Source organism: Lipophrys pholis (genome assembly GCF_963383615.2).
Source record: "Lipophrys pholis genome assembly, contig: SCAFFOLD_24, whole genome shotgun sequence".
Taxonomy (NCBI): Eukaryota; Metazoa; Chordata; class Actinopteri; order Blenniiformes; family Blenniidae; genus Lipophrys; species Lipophrys pholis.
In genome coordinates, this window is record NW_028291924.1 from 1,637,300 (window position 1) to 1,656,425 (window position 19,126).

Below are 19,126 nucleotides of genomic sequence, written 5' to 3' on the forward strand. Positions count from 1 at the left end.
TGTTTCTCCACACAGACTGAAGCTGTCAGGCCAAACATTCCAACAGGTGAAACATTCCAACAGGTGAAGCTCCACCCCCTCTGACTCCACCCCCGACGTCAGTGCACCACACCTCCTCTCTCCGCTTATGTCACCTGGCCCCGCCCCTTCTAATGTGAGCCCTTCTTCCCAGTGAAACCACAACACAATGTTGGTTTCAGTGTGATTCAGTGAAGCTTCAGGGAGCCGCTACAGAGGAGCTGAAGAGCCACATGTTGAACAGCTGTTCTAAGAGAAAACTTCTTCCTCCAAATAAAGTGTCAGACTTTATATTAAAGCTCCACCTTCACTTTAAAGTTCAGATTGACGTCATGAAGCAGGTTTCAAACAGGTTTTCTCAGGAATGTCCTCCTCTGGGTGTGTCAGAGCAGGAAAGAGAACGTCGACACTGTCAGACATCAGAGACGGACTGAGACAGACGAAGACGGACTGAGACGGACGAAGAGCAGCTTCTTCTCTCCACAAGTTTCCTCACACGTGGAAAAGTGTCTGTAAGAAGAAGTGAAGAGAGTTCAGGTGAGAATCTGTCAGCTCTTTAGAAGCTTCCACAACGGAGCAAAAGACTTTCTAACTTCTCTTTTTCTCTTTCATTCACACCATCACAAACCTCTGACAGCTGCTTTCTTCTTCTTCACCTGTTGGACAAACATTTCATCCTCCATTTAACTCCTTTCTTCACTTCTTTTCTTCTCCATGGAGAAACTCTGAAAACATTCTGCAGTGGGCGGGGCTTCAGCCCTCCTTCACTCTGATTGGCTCATGTTTGTGTTAGTCTAAAACATTCAAACACACACACACACTCACACACACACACGACTCAATCATCTCATTATTTATCATCCAGACGCTTCATTTTTTTCCCTGAAACCTCCATCTGACATTAATCCTATTGATTGTTGTATTTTTCATGTTTCTATATTTTCTTCTCTCACCTTATTTCCTCTGTTTGTTCATTATTTATGCTTCTTGTTTTTCTTCTGTGTGTGTGTGTGTGTGTGTGTGTGTGTGTTGAGCAGGTTGGTGTGTTTCTCTCTGTCTGACTCAACATGTGGGACGTGGATGAAGAAGACACACCAGAGTGTGTGGACAGGTAAGAGACGTCCCCCCCTCCTGCATTCAGTCAAACAGCAAACAGAAGAATGGACACTAAATGTAAACTCCATAGAAAGATGAAATGTAGTAAAAGTGGCTCTGCTGTATTGACACGTCTCAAGGCTCAGTGATTTCAAGTCATCCAAAGTGAGCTGAAGTGATTTCAACAGGCAGCAGAAAAAGAGCTGCAGTAAAGGACATGAGGTGCAGAGACATTCCACCGTCCCCATGATCAGTCCCAATGTGATCATGAAAGACACAAGGACAAGCAGTGGAAAGGACAAAGACTAGAAGATCATGTGTTGTCTTTCAGGTCAGAGTTTCTAACTCCTCTTAAGCTGATCCAAGGTCAGAGCAGTGTCACCTTTCCAACAGGGAGTTTAAAGGAAGTGGACGTCTCCACATGACACTGAAGTCCAAACGTCCCACATCACTAACTTACAGTTTGGTCCACAAAGATTTGTCCAGAGACAAAGTTTGTCTCATTTTGTTCTGTATATTACCACAGGAAATTGAAATGAAACCCTCCAGACTTCAGCTTTAATTCAGTGGCTTCAACTAAAACATCCCATAACAATGTGAGGAACTAAAGGATTTGAACACAATCCCTTCATGTCAGAGGCTCAAAAGTCCCTGAACCAATGAAATAAGAGAGAATCAATCCTTCATCTCTCACACTTGTTGAAAAGCCTTTGCAGGCAATGACTGGCTGAAGTTGTGAACTCATGACGTCAGCAGGCGCTCGCTGGGTTTCCTCTATTTTAATGCTCTTCCAGGCTTCACCGCAGAGCCGCTCACTTGATGTTGCTTTGTGGGCCTTTCTAATCCAAGTTTAATCTGTAAGAGGAGAAATTCAGGTTCTATTGGATTGAGATCTGGTGACTGACTGGGCCTTTCTAATCCAAGTTTAATCTGTAAGAGGAGAAATTCAGGTTCTATTGGATTGAGATCTGGTGACTGACCTTGAGATTATTGTGGTTCTCTATGAATTGAATTGAATCAAATGGAATTGAATGGAACCAATCCAGTGATGTGATGGACAGTCTGATGGACGTCAGTCTGTAGAGGAGGGTTACATGGAGTTGGTGATTCAAGGAGGAGGAGGAGGAGGGTAAAAGTCCAGAGTCAGCATGAAGGTTATTGAAGTTTTTTCATCAAACATATTTTGACTGATCAAGTCCTGAAAACTTTTCCAGAAGAAAATAACATTAAAGTTCTTTTGTTGAAAACAGGAAATGAAATGAGAAGAACCAAGTGTGATCTGGTGATCTAATACAACATTTTGACTGTGTGTGTGTGTGTGTGTGTGTGTGTGTGTGTGTGTGTGTGTGTGTGTGTGTGTGTGTGTGTGTGTGTGTGTGTGTGTGTGTGTGTGTGTGTGTGTGTGTGTGTGTGTGTGTGTGTGTGTGTGTGTGTGTGTGTGTGTAGAGGTGAGAAGCTCAGACACACAGCAGGGTCTTCAGTATCCAGCAGCTTGTCTATGAAGAGTGACCGGTCCAAAGATCCTCCACCAGTCTTCAGTACTGAACCTGGACCTTCAGACACAAAGTAAGAAACTCTTTCTTTTCTTTTCTTTCCTCAAAACCAGAGTGAGAGAAGTTGTGCTCACTCTAAGATTCACTTCCAGTATTTTAGTACAAGAGTCCAAACTGCAAACTGAGCAGCAAAGTCTGATCCTACACTCTTTCAAAAGTCCTATTTTGATGATGAATCTGCTGGTTTCAAAGTTTGAAGACAAGATTTGAAAGTTGTCAGTGATTGGATGATTTGGATGTTGGTTGAGAAGAAGTTCCAGAGTTGCTGGCTGAAGGCTCTGGACCTCCTGATGTTCATCCAGGCTGGAGGTCAGTGAGGCTGAGAGAGGAGGTCAGAGAAGTACTGTGGACGCTGGTGAGACGTGAAGGAGGAGGGTGAGGGACAGAGGAGATCAATGAGGTACAGAGGGAGGAGCTTCATCAGGAACTTGAATGTCTGGAAAAGAATTGTGAAGTGAAGCTGTTGAACTGAAGTCAGTGGAGTTTCTGGAGAAGCAGTGTCATGTGAAGGATGGAAGGTGTTCTGATGATGATTCATACAGAAGAATTTGACAGCAGGTGGAGTTTCTGGAGGATTTGAGAGGGAGACCAGAGAGAAGGAAACAGATGGAGGTGACCAGGGTGTGGAGCAGTGTGGAGATGCTGCTGGGTGAGAGGGAGGAGCAACAGTGCTTGATGTTACCAGGGTGGAAATATGCTGACTCAGTCATTCTATTGATGTTGGTTGGAAATAACAGAGTGCTGTCGAGGAAGACACCCAGACTCCTCACCCTGACTGGAGGGGAACCAGAGGAGCTGTCCATGATGGAGGACAAACTAGGAGCTTTAATGGACCTGAATCATATGAGGAGAACTTCTTTATCACTGCTGAGTTTGATCAATTTGAAGAAGAACCAGGACTTGATGTCCTGTAGACAGTCACTGATGGAGGTGGGTGGGAGGGTGTAGTTGGTTTGGTGGAGACGTAGAGCTGAGTGTCGTCTGCATAGCAAAGAAACTTCATGATGTATTTATGAGAAATATGGACAAGTGGAGGAGATGGACAATGAAGAAGGTGGGACCAAGTACAGAGCCCTGGGGAACACCAGAGGAGAGGGGGATGGGGGGATGTAAAAGATTTGAACTGAAGGATTTTTAACTTTAAAGTTATTCGACCAGAATCCATTTGGGAAACATGAAACATGTAGGATCCAGTTTCAGTTGTTGATGTTGATCTCTAATACATTAATACCTTTCTGAATGGAATTGGTCATGACACTCACACAAACACATAATTCCAGCATTTAAATTTAAAGGAACATACCAGTGTGTTGACCTCTTGCTGATTAATGATCAGTTTCACAACATTTAAGAATATTCTGGAGGTTCTAATCCTCTTTCTCTGAGAAAGTCCAGTCTTTTATTTTGGGCTGAATCGGTCCAATCTTGATCATTTTGCTTCAGCTTCTGCGACGCCATCTTTGATATCCCAGAAACCCTTGTGGCAGATTTCCCAAGATGATGTCAGTTAGGAAACATCAACACAGTTTGATGTTTGGTTTGTAAACATCAACTTTGGTGGATCGATTTGGGAAACTGCAGGTTGGAAATGAGTCCAAATGAGTGTTGATGGTCTTGTTTTGGTGTTTTGGTTTATTCTCTCTGCAGAAGGGAGATGTTTTATGGGAAGTACATTTTGAAGATTTGTTTCTGGTAGAGTAAGTTTAAATGTAGAACTACAGTTAATAACTATTAACACTAGCAATACCATGATTCTTCAGACTTCCTCTAAGTTCCAGCTCTAAGTCAAATGACTCTATTTACAAATGAAAGGACTTTACCTGAGGATCAGCAGGGGAGTGAAAATGAGAATCTGACTTGCGCATTGGAATTTTTCACACCTTGGATGTTTTGGAGTGTTTGGGGGCAAAGCTCAGAGCTTCTTTTAGCACACTCAATAAATCTCAGCAATAAATTGTAGAATATTTGCGTGTGTGATAACCTATAATGTGTCCCAGGAATAACTACAGTCTGAGGTCTAAAGACTTGTTTTTACACACAGTTCCGACCATCCATTATAAACTGGGCAAAAAAGCCTTTATGTATTCTGCTCCATGTTTATGGAATGCTGTACAGAAAAAAATTAAAAACTCACAGTTTGTCATGCTGGGCGAGTTTTGGGCCGTTTTACAGCACATGTAAACACAAACCTAACCTTGTTCTTGTTTTAGCTAACTTATATTTAAGTATTTGGTGGCTTTTATAGTTTTGTCTTTCTCTGCGACTGTACTTTTTATTGTTTCCATCTATTTGTCTTTTGTGCTATTTATTTGTTTTAAGAATATTTTTGTATATAGAATTAATATAAGACACAGCAAACTTTTTTATGTACTAAAAGAGGTGAGTAATCTCAATGTGGTTCTCCTGATTTCAATAAATATACATGTACACATGTGCATTTCAATACCTGGCTCCCCCTCCTGTGGTGCACCAGTATTAGCCTTGTTTACATAACAAACAGCTGAGGGTGAGGTGTTAGCTGAAAGTCTGTGAGTCAATTGACTGTTCTTTGGTATCTAGAGGAAGAAAAGTCATGGTGTTGCAAGTGTTAAATGACCTCACAGTATTTTCACAAAGTCTGACTTAGAGAATCAAAGTCTCAGTTCTTCCATGTATCTTCCATTGTTCCAGTCAGTCTGTTCCTGATGTTGTGTTTGTTTTTAGCTCTGACTCTGGGTTTCCATCCAGATGTGTGTCCATGAAGAGTGACCGGTCTAAGGACGAACCCTATACCTTTAAATGTGGAGCAGGAAGTGGTGATGAGGGGTGAGAATCAGTGTTTGTCTCAGGATTCCTCATCACACCACACAGCAGCTTTAACAAAGTCAACATGTTTCTGCAGCGTGAGCCAGCAGAGCTCCCAGCTTCTCCCTGGTGGCTCCGCCCCTCAGCATCAAAGACATCTGGACTCCACATTTATGGTGAGAACACGTCTCCATTCAACACTTTACTGTCACATCATGAGACAGAAGAAGCTGCTGTGACTTCCAGCTGAAACATGAAACAGACACTCAGCTTATTAGATCCATTCAGGTCCAAAGTGAAACAGTCCAACCTTCATCCAGCTTCCAGGCTTCACTGATGCTTGAAGCTGCTTCTGCTGGAGATCCCACATGAAGTGTGATTTGGCTTCACATGTTGTCCATCCTGCTCTCTGCACTGGATTTACACTCACATCTCAATCTGGCTTCAGTTTCAGCTCAAAGTCAACTCCAGATGTTTCTCTGTTCCAGCTGCTGGAGGACCACATGGTGACTTTCATGAAGAAGGAGCTGAAGAAGATGAAGAAGCTCCTGAGTCCAGATTACCCAGCATGCTCAGACAGTGAGAGGGAGGATGAGGATGAAGAGCAGAGGAGCAGCAGAGAGTCATTTCTGAGGATCACCCTGGACTTCCTGAGGAGGATGAAGCAGGAGGAGCTGGCTGAGCGTCTGAGGAGCAGTAAGAGGATTTGATCTCATTTCACAGGATGGAGATGAAGCTGAAATGTTCTCAGCTGGAGCAGAAAGCAGTCAGAAACAGAGTCCATCCAGAGAACACAGGTCATTTCCAGGTCCGACACAGAAAGTGTGAAACAGGCAGAAAGTCCAAAACAAGCAGCAGAGAAGAGGAGACACAAAGAGAGTTCCTGAACTCTGCTGCTCATGTGATGCAAACATCTGCATCAGATCAGAGGCTGTTTGGTCTCCACTGAGGAGCTGGATGGAGCTGATGGAGGAGAAACATCTCCACTAACACACTGTCATCTTCACATTCAATGTCAAACACACTCAACTCATTCCTGCTTTCTTCTTTTCAGGAACTTCTCCTGGAGTCTGCCAACAGAAGGTGAAATGTGCCCTGAAGAAGAGGTTCCAGGTTGTGTTTGAGGGGCTCTCTAAAGCAGGAGAGTCCACCCTCCTGAAGCAGATCTACACAGAGCTCCACATCACAGAGGGAGGGACTGCAGAGGTCAATGAGGAACATGAGGTCAGACAGATTGAAACAGCATCCAGGAGAACAGCCAGAGCAGAAAGCAGCATCAGACCAGGAGACCTCTTTAAAGCCTCACCTGGAAGATCTCCACCAATCAGAACAGTGCTGACAAAGGGAGTGGCTGGCATTGGGAAAACAGTCCTGACACAGAAGTTCACTCTGGACTGGGCTGAAGACCAAAGCAACCAGGACGTCCACTTCACATTTCCATTCACCTTCAGAGAGCTGAATGTGCTGAAGGAGAAGAAGTTCAGCTTGGTGGGACTTGTTCATCACTTCTTCACTCCAACCAAAGAAGCAGGACTCTGCAGCTTTGAAGACCTCCAGGTGGTCTTCATCTTTGATGGTCTGGATGAGTGTCGACTCCCTCTGGACTTCCAGCACCCTGAGATCCTAACTGATGTTACAGAGTCCACCTCAGTGGATGTGCTGCTGACAAACCTCATCAGGGGGAACCTGCTTCCCTCTGCTCGCCTCTGGATCACCACACGACCTGCAGCAGCCAATCACATCCCTCCTGACTGTGTCGGCATGGTGACGGAGGTCCGAGGGTTCACTGACCCACAGAAGGAGGAGTACTTCAGGAGGAGGTTCAGAGAGGAGCAGCAGGCCAGCAGGATCATCTCCCACATCAAGACCTCACGAAGCCTCCACATCATGTGCCACATCCCAGTCTTCTGCTGGATCACTGCTACAGTTCTGGAGGAGGTGTTGAAGAGCAGAGAGGGAGGAGAGCTGCCCAAGACCATGACTCAGATGTACATCCACCACCTGGTGGTCCAGGCCAAAGTCAAGAAGGTCAAGTATGATGGAGGAGCTGCCACAGATCCACACTGGAGTCCAGAGAGCAGGGAGATGGTGGAGTCTCTGGGAAAACTGGCTTTTGATGAGCTGCAGAAAGGAAATCTGATCTTCTATGACTCCGACCTGACAGAGTGTGGCCTGGATCTCAGAGCAGCCTCACTGTACTCTGGAATGTTCACACAGGTCTTTAAAGAGGAGCAAGGCCTGTACCAGGACAAGGTCTTCTGCTTCATCCATCTGAGCCTTCAGGAGTTTCTGGCTGCTCTTCATGTCCATCAGACCTTCATCAGCTCTGGAATCAACCTCCTGGATGAACAACAACAAACAGTCCTGATGAAGAACAATCTCCACCGTCTCCATCAGAGAGCAGTGGACGAGGCCTTGAAGAGTCCAAATGGACACCTGGACTTGTTCCTCCGCTTCCTCCTGGGTCTTTCACTGCAGACCAACCAGAGTCTCCTCCGAGGTCTGCTGACACAGACAGGAAGTAGCTCACAGACCAATCAGGAAACAGTCCAGTACATCAAGGAGAAGCTGAGTAAGAATCTGTCTGCAGAGAGAAGCATCAATCTGTTCCACTGTCTGAATGAACTGAACGATGGTTCTCTGGTGGAGGAGATCCAACAGTCCCTGAGATCAAGACGTCTCTCCACTGGTAGACTGTCTCCTGCTCAGTGGTCAGCTCTGGTCTTCATCTTACTGTCATCAGAAGAAGATCTGAAGGAGTTTGACCTGAAGAAATACTCTGCTTCAGAGGAGGCTCTTCTGAAGCTGCTGCCAGTGGTCAAAGCCTCCAACAAAGCTGTGTACGTGGTTCATGAACAAATATGTAGAACTGAGTCCATGACAAACATTGAACTGGTTTTCATTGTTGCTTCTTCTTCAGGTTGAGCTGCTGTGGTCTGTCAGAGAGAAGCTGTGGAGCTCTGTCCTCAGTCCTCAGCTCTCAGTCCTCCAGTCTGACACATCTGGACCTGAGTGACAACGAGTTGCAGGATTCAGGAGTGAAGCGGCTGTCGGCTGGACTGGAGAGTCCTCACTGTAAACTGGAAGCTCTCTGGTTCTGACATTATTGATCATTAATATCCACCACTCTCTGTTCTCCTGCTCACATCTCTAGAACATCAGTAAAACATCTCAGTAGAACACTGCAGCCTCTTGATATTTTCTCCTCTATTAATCAGGAAGTAAAACTACAAAGTAAAGTTTCCAGTGTAAGTTCAGGTGGAGAGCAGCAGCTTTACTTCCTCCACTCACTGTGTTTGTGATGCTCCATGTCACAGAGTTCTGCCTCAGACTCTGACTCTGACACCGACACGACTACGAGCAAGAACACCACACATGAGACAAGTACAGCAGCAGCAGGACACTCACTTCAGGTGTGCTCCTGTGGCTGGATGAAAATATCATCACTTAGGAGGCTGAGGATCCACCAAGGAAAGAGAGGAGGATGAGAGAGCAGAGGCTAGACTATCAGTCATATTTTAATCATTTTTAGCTCCTGTACGGGCTACAATTGTAATGCTACAATAGTAATGCTCCAATTGGAATGCTACAATAGTAATGCTACAATAGTAATGCTACAATAGTTATGCTACAATACTAATGCTACAATACTAATGCTACAATAGTAATGCTACAATACTAATGCTACAATTGTAATGCTACAATACTAATGCTACAACAGTAACATTTCAATAGTAACGCTACTGTAGTAACGATACAGTAGTAACATTACAATGGTAACGCTACAATAGTAATGTTACAATAGTAACACTACAATACTAAGGCTACAATAGTAACGTTACAATAGTTACGCTACAGTAGTAATGCTACAGTAGTACTGCTACGATAGTAACGCTACAATAGTAACACTACAATAGTAACGAGACAATAGTAATGCTACAATACTAATGCTACAATAGTAATGCTACAGTAGTAAGGCTATAATAGTAATGGCACAATAGTAACACTACAATTATAATGCTACAAGAGTAACAAAACAATAGTAATGCGACAATAGTACCGCTACAAAAGTAATGCTCCAATAGTTATGCTACAATAGTAATGCTACAATAGTAACATTACAATAATAACGCTAGAATATTAACGCTACAATAGTAACGCTACAATAGTAACGCTACATTAGTAACGCTACATTAGTAACGCTACAGTGGTAATGCTACAGTAGTAACAAAACAATAGCAATGCTACAATAGTAACGCTACAAAAGTAATGCTACAATAGTTACGCTACAGTAGTAACATTACAATAGTAACGCTACTATAGTAACCATACCATAGTAACGCTACATTAGTAACACTACAAAAGTAATGCTACAGTAGTTATAAAAGAATAGTGATGCTACAATAGTAACGCTACAAAAGTAATGCTACATTAGTAACGCTACAATAGTAACGCTACAATAGTAACACAACAATAGTAACGCTACATTAGTAACGCTACAGTGGTAATGCTACAGTAGTAACAAAACAGTAGTAATGCTACAAAAGTAATGCTACAAAAGTAATGCTACAAAAGTAATGCTACAATAGTAACGCTACAATAGTATTGCTACAATAGTATTGCTACAATAGTAACGCTACAATAGTAATGCTACAATAGTAACGCTACAAAAGTAATGCTACAAAAGTAATGCTACAATAGAAACGCTACAGTAGTAATGCAACAATAGTAATGCTACAATAGTAATGCTACAATAGTAATGCTACAATAGTAACGCTACAAAAGTAATGCTACAAAAGTAATGCTACAATAGAAACGCTACAGTAGTAATGCAACAATAGTAATGCTACAATAGTAATGCTACAATAGTAACGCTACAAAAGTAATGCTACAATAGTAAAACTACAATAATAAAGTTACAATAGTAACACTGCAGTAGTAATTCTACTGTGGTAACATTACAATAGTGACGCTAGAATAGTAATGCTACAAAAATAACGCTACAATAGTATTGCTACAATAGTAATGCTACAATAGTAATGCTACCACAGTAACGCTACAATATTAATGCTACATTAGTAACGCCACATTAGTGACGCTGCATTAGTAACACTACAGTGGTAACGCTACAGTAGTAACGCACTACAATAGTAAATCTACAGTAATAACACTCCAATAGTAACACTACAATAGTAATGCTGAAATAGTATTGCTACAATAGTAATGATACAATAGTAACACTACAATAGTAATGCTACAATAGTAACTCTACAGTAATAACACTCCAATAGTAACGCTCCAATAGTAATAATACAGTAGTAATGCTACAATAGTAATGCTACAATAGTAATGCAACAATAGTAATGCTACAATAGTAATGCATGGTGACTTGGAGAAGTAACTTTAATCTGATTACTGGTTTGGAAATAGTAACGCGTTAGATTACTCATTACTGAATAAAGTGTTCATATCACTGTTACTCATCATCATCAACAGTCAAACTGCCTGATGTACAACCAGTGTTCCCAACAACATCAACTGTTTACAAAACAATCAGGACAACATATTGTAATACAGACAGTCCAGAGTACAGAGCTAGGGCAAGGTGGAGGTTCTAAAGCCTCCACCTAATGGATGCCAGGTGTGCAGACACAGTTTGTGAACCGGGCCAGGGAGAGTGGCAGTAGGAGGAAACATTTATTGTGGTAGAGGAACTCAGTACTGGGCGAGTCATTGAGGACAGGAATCAACAATTGGACTGTGGATATCAAATAAATACTTTGACATGTCCAAAGTAAAAACTGCTGATTGGACCTGATCAGTGTTGCTCCTGAATACGTTCTAAACAAGTTACCTGTCCTCACCAGAGCAGCACCTTAAATAGGTTAAGGTGCTGCTCCATCTCCTCAGCCTTACTCCACTTGACTCTACTCACTTTTGACACTTTTCCACTACATGATGGTCCCTGCTACCAGGTACTTTCATGGTACACCGTAGTACACTGAGGTTCCAAGCGAGCGAAGACGAGAAGACGGCAGGCTGCTCATTCACCCGCCATTTTTTAAACCTGAACACAATGAAAAACAAAAAGGACCAAAGTCTGCAGCTGTTCTGGTGAACGCTGTTTAACCACATTTCTATTAGAATTTAAAGTATCGTATGGTTTGTTTTTCTTATTTTAACATCAGTAGCTACTAACAGCTTGTGGCAGAAGTCACCAGTTAACAGGAGCACCAGTGAAACCGAAACACCGGACAGTGAAGCATCACATCGGGGTGATTACTTGTGCATGACGGAGAAAGCTCCGATGACTCCGCCCACGCCGTGGTCGTTCTATTGTAATGGAAAACAAGTGAGGCTGAGTGGAGTAGAGGCGAGGCCAGTAGGGTCAAGTGGAGTAAGGCTGAGTAGGAGCTGGTGGAAAAGAGCTATTTATTACAAGTGACTGGGAATCAGAATATCTAGACAACAATGTGAATAAAGCTGTAAGAAATGCAGAATTAGGAAGAAATGTTAAACAAAGAAAACAATAACAAAGATCTTCTATTGATCAAAGAAGGATTAAAAGATTCTGTCAAAAGGAAAAATACAGGATACAGAGAATCTATAAAACACTAAACTAAAGAAGTGGCACATAAATATGTGAAATACAAAAATAAGTTAACTACAACTACGAAATGATTTAAATAAATATGAATAAAAGTGGTGAAATGTAAGAAAAGCAGAATCCTATTAAAGACACATGGAATCTATTAAAGAGTGTAAAGAGAAAGACCCAGAGACATTTCATTAGTAAGGAAGAAATCATAGAAATTATTATCAAATGTAAAACCAAATCTTCAGATTGAGACTAAATGGAGATGAAACCAGTAAAGAGGATGATTGAGTTTATCTCCAAACTACTGACACACATCTGGAAACGTTCTCTCTTTATTCAGGTTGAGGGACTGCAGGTTGTCAGAGATCAGCTGTTCTTCTGTGGCCTCAGCTCTGAAGTCCAACCCCTCCCTCCTGAAACATCTGAAGCATCTGGACCTGAGTATGAACGAGTTGCAGGATTCAGGAGTTGAGCAGCTGTGTGGTTTTCTGGAGAGTCCACTCTGTAGTCTGGAGACTCTGAGGTCAGACTCCATGTTTGAGTTTGTGTGCAGTGAAAGTTGTGTTGACACTAAAGGTCAGACATCAGGCTGATATGAGATGATCCACACTGAGGATCTCCATGAGAAACTGAGACTTCTTCTCTGGGCTTTAGTCCTGTGACTGTGGCAGAGCCGTGTGGAGCTCCACATTTCAAAGCTTGGTAGAAGAAGCAAGGTGCTGCAGTGGAGAATTCTCCGTCAACCTCTGACACGCTCCATGTTGACCTTCAGCTTTCAAAGCAGGCTGATCTCTCCTGGATGAAGAGTCACTGATCTCCCAGCTGGAGCTCCAAACTCTCCCTCACTCTGCCATTGTTGCCCCCCTGACCCAGTGTGTGTCATGTAGGGGTGTGATTCCATCCTGTAATAGGAAACAAAGAGGCAGACCACTTGAGCTGGGGTTTGGCTCGGCTGCAGGATTTAATATGCTGCTGCCTCTGTGCAGCTTTTAGGCTCCTTCAATCTCCATGCGCCCTCTGCTGGCCTTTTAGAGTAACACACTACTGCTTTCACCTGAAAAGTACAACTCTGTTTGAGCCTTTTAAACTCTATTTGAGACACAGTAAAATGTAATATATCAATAGGGGGTCTAGATTTAATCACTTTGAACTTATTTAATTTATTGTTTTAACCCTGAGCTGTAATTTAGTCCTATTGACTTTTTAACATCTTTTAAATACGCTTTAAATTGCTGCACCTTTTTTTTTTCATCCTTAACACCGGGGCTCCTCAATTACTTTTCCTCGAGGGCCAAAACCAGAGCAGCATGCCAAACCAAGGGCTGGAACATCCGCGGGTATTATGCACTCTGGCAGTAAAATCTTTTCTTAATTGCAGATGTTTGAGCTGATGTGACCATTATGAAGGACCGAGCAGAAAGACCAGGACCTCCAAAGGAGGCCAGGACCCTGTTGTGTTTGTAATGTTTATTATTAGTTCTTTGTAAAAAAAAAACCTGTATAAAAACCCCTAAACATGCTCAAAAACTCACCAAATTTGGCACGCTCATTAGCACTGGATGACATTATAAGAAAATGTAAAAACGAACCCCCAAAGAGCCAAAATGTCTCTCTAGCGCCACCTAGAAAAACCAAAATGGCTACCACGGCCCGTAGGAATGTCGTAGAGAGATCAAACATCAACTCAATTGTTCGGCTCATCGAGACCTAAAAATCACGTACCGCTACCCCAGAACTAAATCCAACAGGAAGTCCACAGTTTGCCTTTCAATGTATGATCTTCTTCCAAAAACGGCCCTCAACCTCTGAAGGAGAATATATTTCACCCCCAGACATGCTCAAGGACTCACCAAATTTGGCACGCTAATTAACACTTGATAACATTATAAGAAAATGTAAAAACTAACCCCCAGAGAGCCAAACTGTGCTCTCTAGCGCCAACTACAAACACTACAACAGCCACCAAAAACACTTAAATGGCGACCACAGCCCGTAGGAATGTCGTAGTGAGATCAAACCAAAACTCAATTGTTCGTCTCATTGAGCCCGACAAATCACATGCCGGGACCCCTGACCTAAATCTGACAGGAAGTCCGCAATTTGCCTTTCAAAATAAGATTTTCAAACACTAGCTACTCTGAGCATGAATATCTATGGACTTCAGAAACCTACTAAATGACAGAGGAGACTCTCCTCCTCAATAATCCCCAATATCACTTTCAGTGGTGGAGCGGTTCTGTTTTTATTTGCCGTCAAAGTTTTGAACACAGACTCCGCCTCCTCCTCCAGTTTAAAGGTTTTGTGCTTTGAATGACGCGACACTTTGTCTTTATTTGAAACGGTTCTTCTTTAACAATCATTTCTTCTTGATGTCCACATCAGCAGTGCTGATTCTCTCTCAGGGCTGCTGGCTGCAGACGGAACACACACACACACACACACACACACACACACACACACACACACACACACACACACACACACACACACACACACACACACACACACACACACACACACACACACACACACACACACACACACACACACACACACACACACACACACACAGACTTGTGGTGCAACACTGCCCTCTTGTGAAGAGTTTGTAAACATGCAACTGTGACGAGGGAGAGAGGTATGTTCATTGAGGATTCTTTTCTGTGTAGCTCTATGATTAGTTCTGGTCTGTAGCTCTAGAAACAGCAGCCCAAGGCTTTAACTTTAATTTTTTCCACACCTTCAAAAGAATTGTACTCACGGTGAGTCCAGGATTCCAGCAGGTGGCGCCACTGATCCATAAAGCCTGTTTTATTCTTGACGTGTCCGCGAGCTCTGTACGGCTCCGTGCGGCTGAATGATGTCATTGTAGCCGCCAGGCCCCTCCGAGAGGCCCTGTTCACGCTGACGTCACCGCTCCATGCGCCTCCAACTTCTTGTGACTCCAGTAGAACCTGTGAGGTGTGGAGCGGTAAGAGCTCCACCCTGTACTGAGCAGACACGTCACTGTGCACAGACACATATTTAACTGTTAACACACCGTGATGAGGGACAATGACAACCTACAGAAACACTCTGATTCTACTTTTCTTTCACATGAAGCCGTTAAAAGGATCATTTTATGGCTCCAAATCCAAGCTTTCCTTTCCAGTAGTATGTGGTTTGTTTAGTCGTTACTGATGAAGCAAAAGTCTGGCTTCATTAGAAAGAAGTTCTATTAATGATGCGTCTCATAGCGGAGCGCCCCCTGCTGCCTCATGCAGACCTCAGCCTGCGGTCAGAACGCCATACAAGACCTGGAAGTGAAGTTAGTTCCAATCAGGTTCCATGATTACTTCATAAAACACTCTGGCTTCACTTCCATGCAGTAATGTAACATAATGATCCCAAAGATCCCTGCAGAGGGGCGGAGCCTCCAGCACAGGGTGGAGGAGGAGTGTGACGTCACCAGTCCTTAAGTTTGACTTTCACATAACAGCAGAGGACATAAGGCCCGTGGACCAGAACCCACCAAGAGGTCCAATCTGGTCCCACCAAGCCAGGAGCTTTAAAGGATTTAGACACTTTGTTCTGACATTTCAGTGGATTTTCACCAGAAGTTTCAGTTAAACTGACTTCATTTTCAGGAACTGATGGAAAAATATAGAGAATTTCATTATAGACACTGAATTTAAAGGTTCTTATAGCACTGGAGGAGGAGGAGGGGGAGGAGGAAGAGGAGGAGGGGGAGGAGGGGGAGGAGGAGGAGGAGGAGGAGGAGGAGGAGGAGGAGGGTGTGAGGGTGTGTGTGTGTGTGTGTGTGTGTGTGTGTGTGTGTGTGTGTGTGTGTGTGTGTGTGTGTGTGTGTGTGTGTGTGTGTGTGTGTGTGTGTGTGTGTGTGTGTGTGTGTGTGTTGGGATCCAGATGTTGGAGGACAGAGATGGACTGAGCTCTGCAGCATGTTAGTGATCAGCATGTTGATGAGACTCTTCTCCTCCTGGTGGCTTCAGCTGTTTGGACTTTACATTTCTAAACTCTTCCAGTCTGAACCTTCTTCAGTCTCAATGACTTCAACATCAAACTTTGTCCTCTAATCTCACTTCTTTCTCTCTTTATTCAGGTTGAGGGGCTGCAGGTTGTCAGAGATCAGCTGTTCTTCTGTGGCCTCAGCTCTGAAGTCCAACCCCTCCCTCCTGAAACATCTGAAACATCTGGACCTGAGTAGGAACCAGCTACAGGATTCAGGAGTTGAGCAGCTGTGTGGTTTTCTGGAGAGTCCACTCTGTAGTCTGGAGACTCTGGGGTCAGTTGACTGTCTGTTACTGTTGTAGAAGGAGAAATGTTTGTGAGCAGCTGTGATGTGAGACTCTGATCCTGCAGTGAGAGATGGACTGAGCTCAGCAGCTTGTTACTGATGTGTGTGGACATGAGGAGGAGTGGCAATGTTGTGCTGACATGTGGAGGATGAGTGTGATGAAGATCCACAACAACAGAACAGCTCATTGATCAGGACACAATAATGTGGAGCTGCTCATTTCTCCATCAACACATCTGATTGGTTCTCCTCATTCATTCTGCTGCTTTCTCTCTTTATTCAGGTTGGAGGGCTGCAGTTTGTCAAAGATCAGCTGTTCTTCTGTGGCCTCAGCTCTGAAGTCCAACCCCTCCCACCTGAAGGAGCTCGACCTGGGTCACAACGACCTTGAGGATCCAGATGTGCAGCAGCTGGTTGGTCTTCAGCAGAGTCCAGACTGCAGCCTGCAGACTCTCAGGTCAGTAGATGTTGGAGTGAGTCCATGCTGCTTCCAGCAGGTTTCTACTAAACACAGTTAGTGTGAGAACAAAGATCCAGAGTTTGACTGCTCTGTGAGGCTGTGAGAGGAGAACGCTGAGCAGCTTCAGGATTGGACAGCAGAGGACACAGTCAGCCAATCAGAGGAGCCTCAGGCTTGTTGTGTTGGTCTGACAGTGGTGGTCCTTCATGAGCTCTGAGCTGCTGCTGTGGACAGGACTGAAGTCCTGGCTGCTCCACAGAGACTCTCCTCATCACCTCTCATCTCTCTCATCTCTCTGCAGGTGGAGGGGGAGGAGCTCTGTGCCTTTCCAGGTGATGGACATGTCAGGTCGGAGACACTATATGTTTTGAAGATCCACTGAGGAGAGCAGAGAGGACACTGTGAGAGTCCAGCATCGAACCAGGGTTCTTCTGGATGTGACGCAGAACCACGACTGTGTGGACTGAACCTCTTCCTCTTCGTCTTCCTCTTCCTCTTCCTCCTGCTCTTCCTCCTGCTCTTCCTCCTCCTCATACTCAGCCTGCTTCTCCTCCTCCTCCTGCTCCTCCTCCTACTATTCCTCACCCTCCTTTTCTTCCTCCTCCTCCTCCTCCTCCTCCTCCTCCTCCTCCTCATCTTCCTCCACCTCTTCCTCTTCCTCCTCTGCCTTCTCCTCCTCCTCCTTTTCCTCCTATTCTTGCTCCTTCTCTTCCTCCTCCTTCTCTTCCCCTTCCTTCTCCTTCTCCTCTTCCTCTTCCTCCTCATCCTCCTCCTCCTCGGCCTGCTCCTCCTCCTACTCCTCCTCCTTCTCCTCCTCTTCCTCCTTCTCCTCCTCCTCCTCCTCCTCCTCCTCCTCATCTTCCTCTTCTTCCTCCTCATCCTCCTCTTCTTCCTCCTCTTCCTCCTCCTCCTCTTCCTCTTCCTCTTAATCTTCCTCCTCCTGCTCCACCTCCTCCTCCTCCTCCTGGCCTCCATTGCTCACCCCCTCTGGACAAAGGAACAAGTGGTCGCCACTGGAAAAATTCACCATTGGTCACGTGACCCCCGTCCAGGGGGCCACGTATCCCTGCACCCCACCACCAGGGGGATCCACCAACTCCATCCACAGCCGTAGAAAACGCCCCGGAAACTCTGAAGCCAACCCGGCTCTGATTGGCCAAGGCCATGGTGAGCACAGCAGGGAGCCGGACCATGATGCGCCGGTATAAAAGTCCGACCTGCGAAAACACACCGTCTACACTCCTGCGCCTCCTCCTGTGCCTCCTACTCCACCCACTCCTGCGCTTCCTCCTACACACATCCTGTGCCTCCTCCTGCACACATAAAAAGTCCATGAGGTGAAGAGCAGAGATCAGCCAAGCCTCCAACACAAAGTCTCAGTCTCTTTTGAAATTGAACACAAAGAGATCCTGGTTTATGACCAAAGTTAAAACCATCTGTAGGAGAGGGTCAAGGTAACTCCAAGGGCTCATCTGGGAATTGAACCCAGAACCTCTGACACCAAAAGTGAGACTCATACTCCTAGACCAACGAGCCGATGTGTTCAAGAAGCTAAAGGACTCAACTGATTGTCCTAAATAAGGCAGGAGATCAGGACTCCTGACAGCCTTGACAGAGCTCCTGGAATGACCACATCCTGACCAAAGGAAATGAAAACATTAGTCATGGCCGACCTTGAAGAAATGAAGCTGAAGGTTCAACTGCTATTGGAGGATTTGTACCTTTATGGTCCATTTGACCTGAAGCAGTTTTCAGGTTTGTGAGTGAGTTCTGTCAGAGCCTCTGAAGCTTGTGTGTCTCCATCAGGATTCATTTTAATACATGGCTTACTGCCATGAGGACAAGTTCTCTTTGACATTTAAAATGGAAACGGGTCTGATCTGATGTGTTAGCATTGGTGCTTCAGTGGTAGAGTCGTCCCCTGCCACTCTGGAGGCCTGGGTTTGATTCCAAGTCAATGCAACTAATAATTACAATGCAGCCATTTATAATAGTGGTGCCTTGCTCATGCAGTGTGAGCAATCCACCACAACAATCCCTTAACTCCATCAGGAAAGTGAACCCCAGCCTCCTGTGTGACAGGTGGAGATACTCACAAGTGGTGATGCTAAATGAAGCCTCATGAACCATTTTCTTAATTTTCTCACCACCAGATGGCACTGTTGGTTTGAAGATAGATCCTGAAGCACTGGCAATGAAGTGTGTTTTAAATATTTGTTGAAGAGACAGCGCCATCTAGTGGTTTCAGAAAATAAAGACAGTGGTTCATGAAGCTCCATTTGGCCAGTATGGCGATTGAACCCATGACCTTGGTGTTATTAGCA

The 19,126-nt window shown here is 44.4% G+C and overlaps 2 protein-coding genes across 3 annotated transcripts; both read left to right on the forward strand.

The window, feature by feature from the left end:
* Positions 1 to 408: 408 nt before the first annotated feature.
* Positions 409 to 8,730, forward strand: LOC308128382 (protein NLRC3-like). Of its 2 annotated transcripts, none has more exons than XM_080494092.1 (8): positions 409 to 555; positions 1,056 to 1,129; positions 2,560 to 2,679; positions 5,370 to 5,471; positions 5,548 to 5,626; positions 5,939 to 6,146; positions 6,505 to 8,290; positions 8,371 to 8,730. In XM_080494092.1, the coding sequence occupies exons 2-8, from the start codon at positions 1,086 to 1,088 to the stop codon at positions 8,549 to 8,551; spliced, it is 2,520 nt and encodes an 839-aa protein (XP_080350218.1). In that variant the 5' UTR covers positions 409 to 555; positions 1,056 to 1,085; the 3' UTR covers positions 8,552 to 8,730. The 2 variants fall into 2 exon arrangements, with proteins under 2 accessions (XP_080350218.1, XP_080350219.1); XM_080494093.1 differs by having other exon boundaries at positions 410 to 555; positions 5,394 to 5,471.
* A 2,678-nt stretch (positions 8,731 to 11,408) lies between these two features.
* Positions 11,409 to 17,566, forward strand: LOC308128365 (ribonuclease inhibitor-like; the record flags this gene model as incomplete). Its single annotated transcript, XM_080494066.1, has 4 exons — positions 11,409 to 11,425; positions 16,148 to 16,330; positions 16,626 to 16,799; positions 17,104 to 17,566. 4 exons carry the CDS (start codon positions 11,409 to 11,411, stop codon positions 17,171 to 17,173), a joined length of 444 nt encoding a protein of 147 aa, XP_080350192.1. The 3' UTR covers positions 17,174 to 17,566.
* Between the last annotated feature and the right edge of the window lie 1,560 nt (positions 17,567 to 19,126).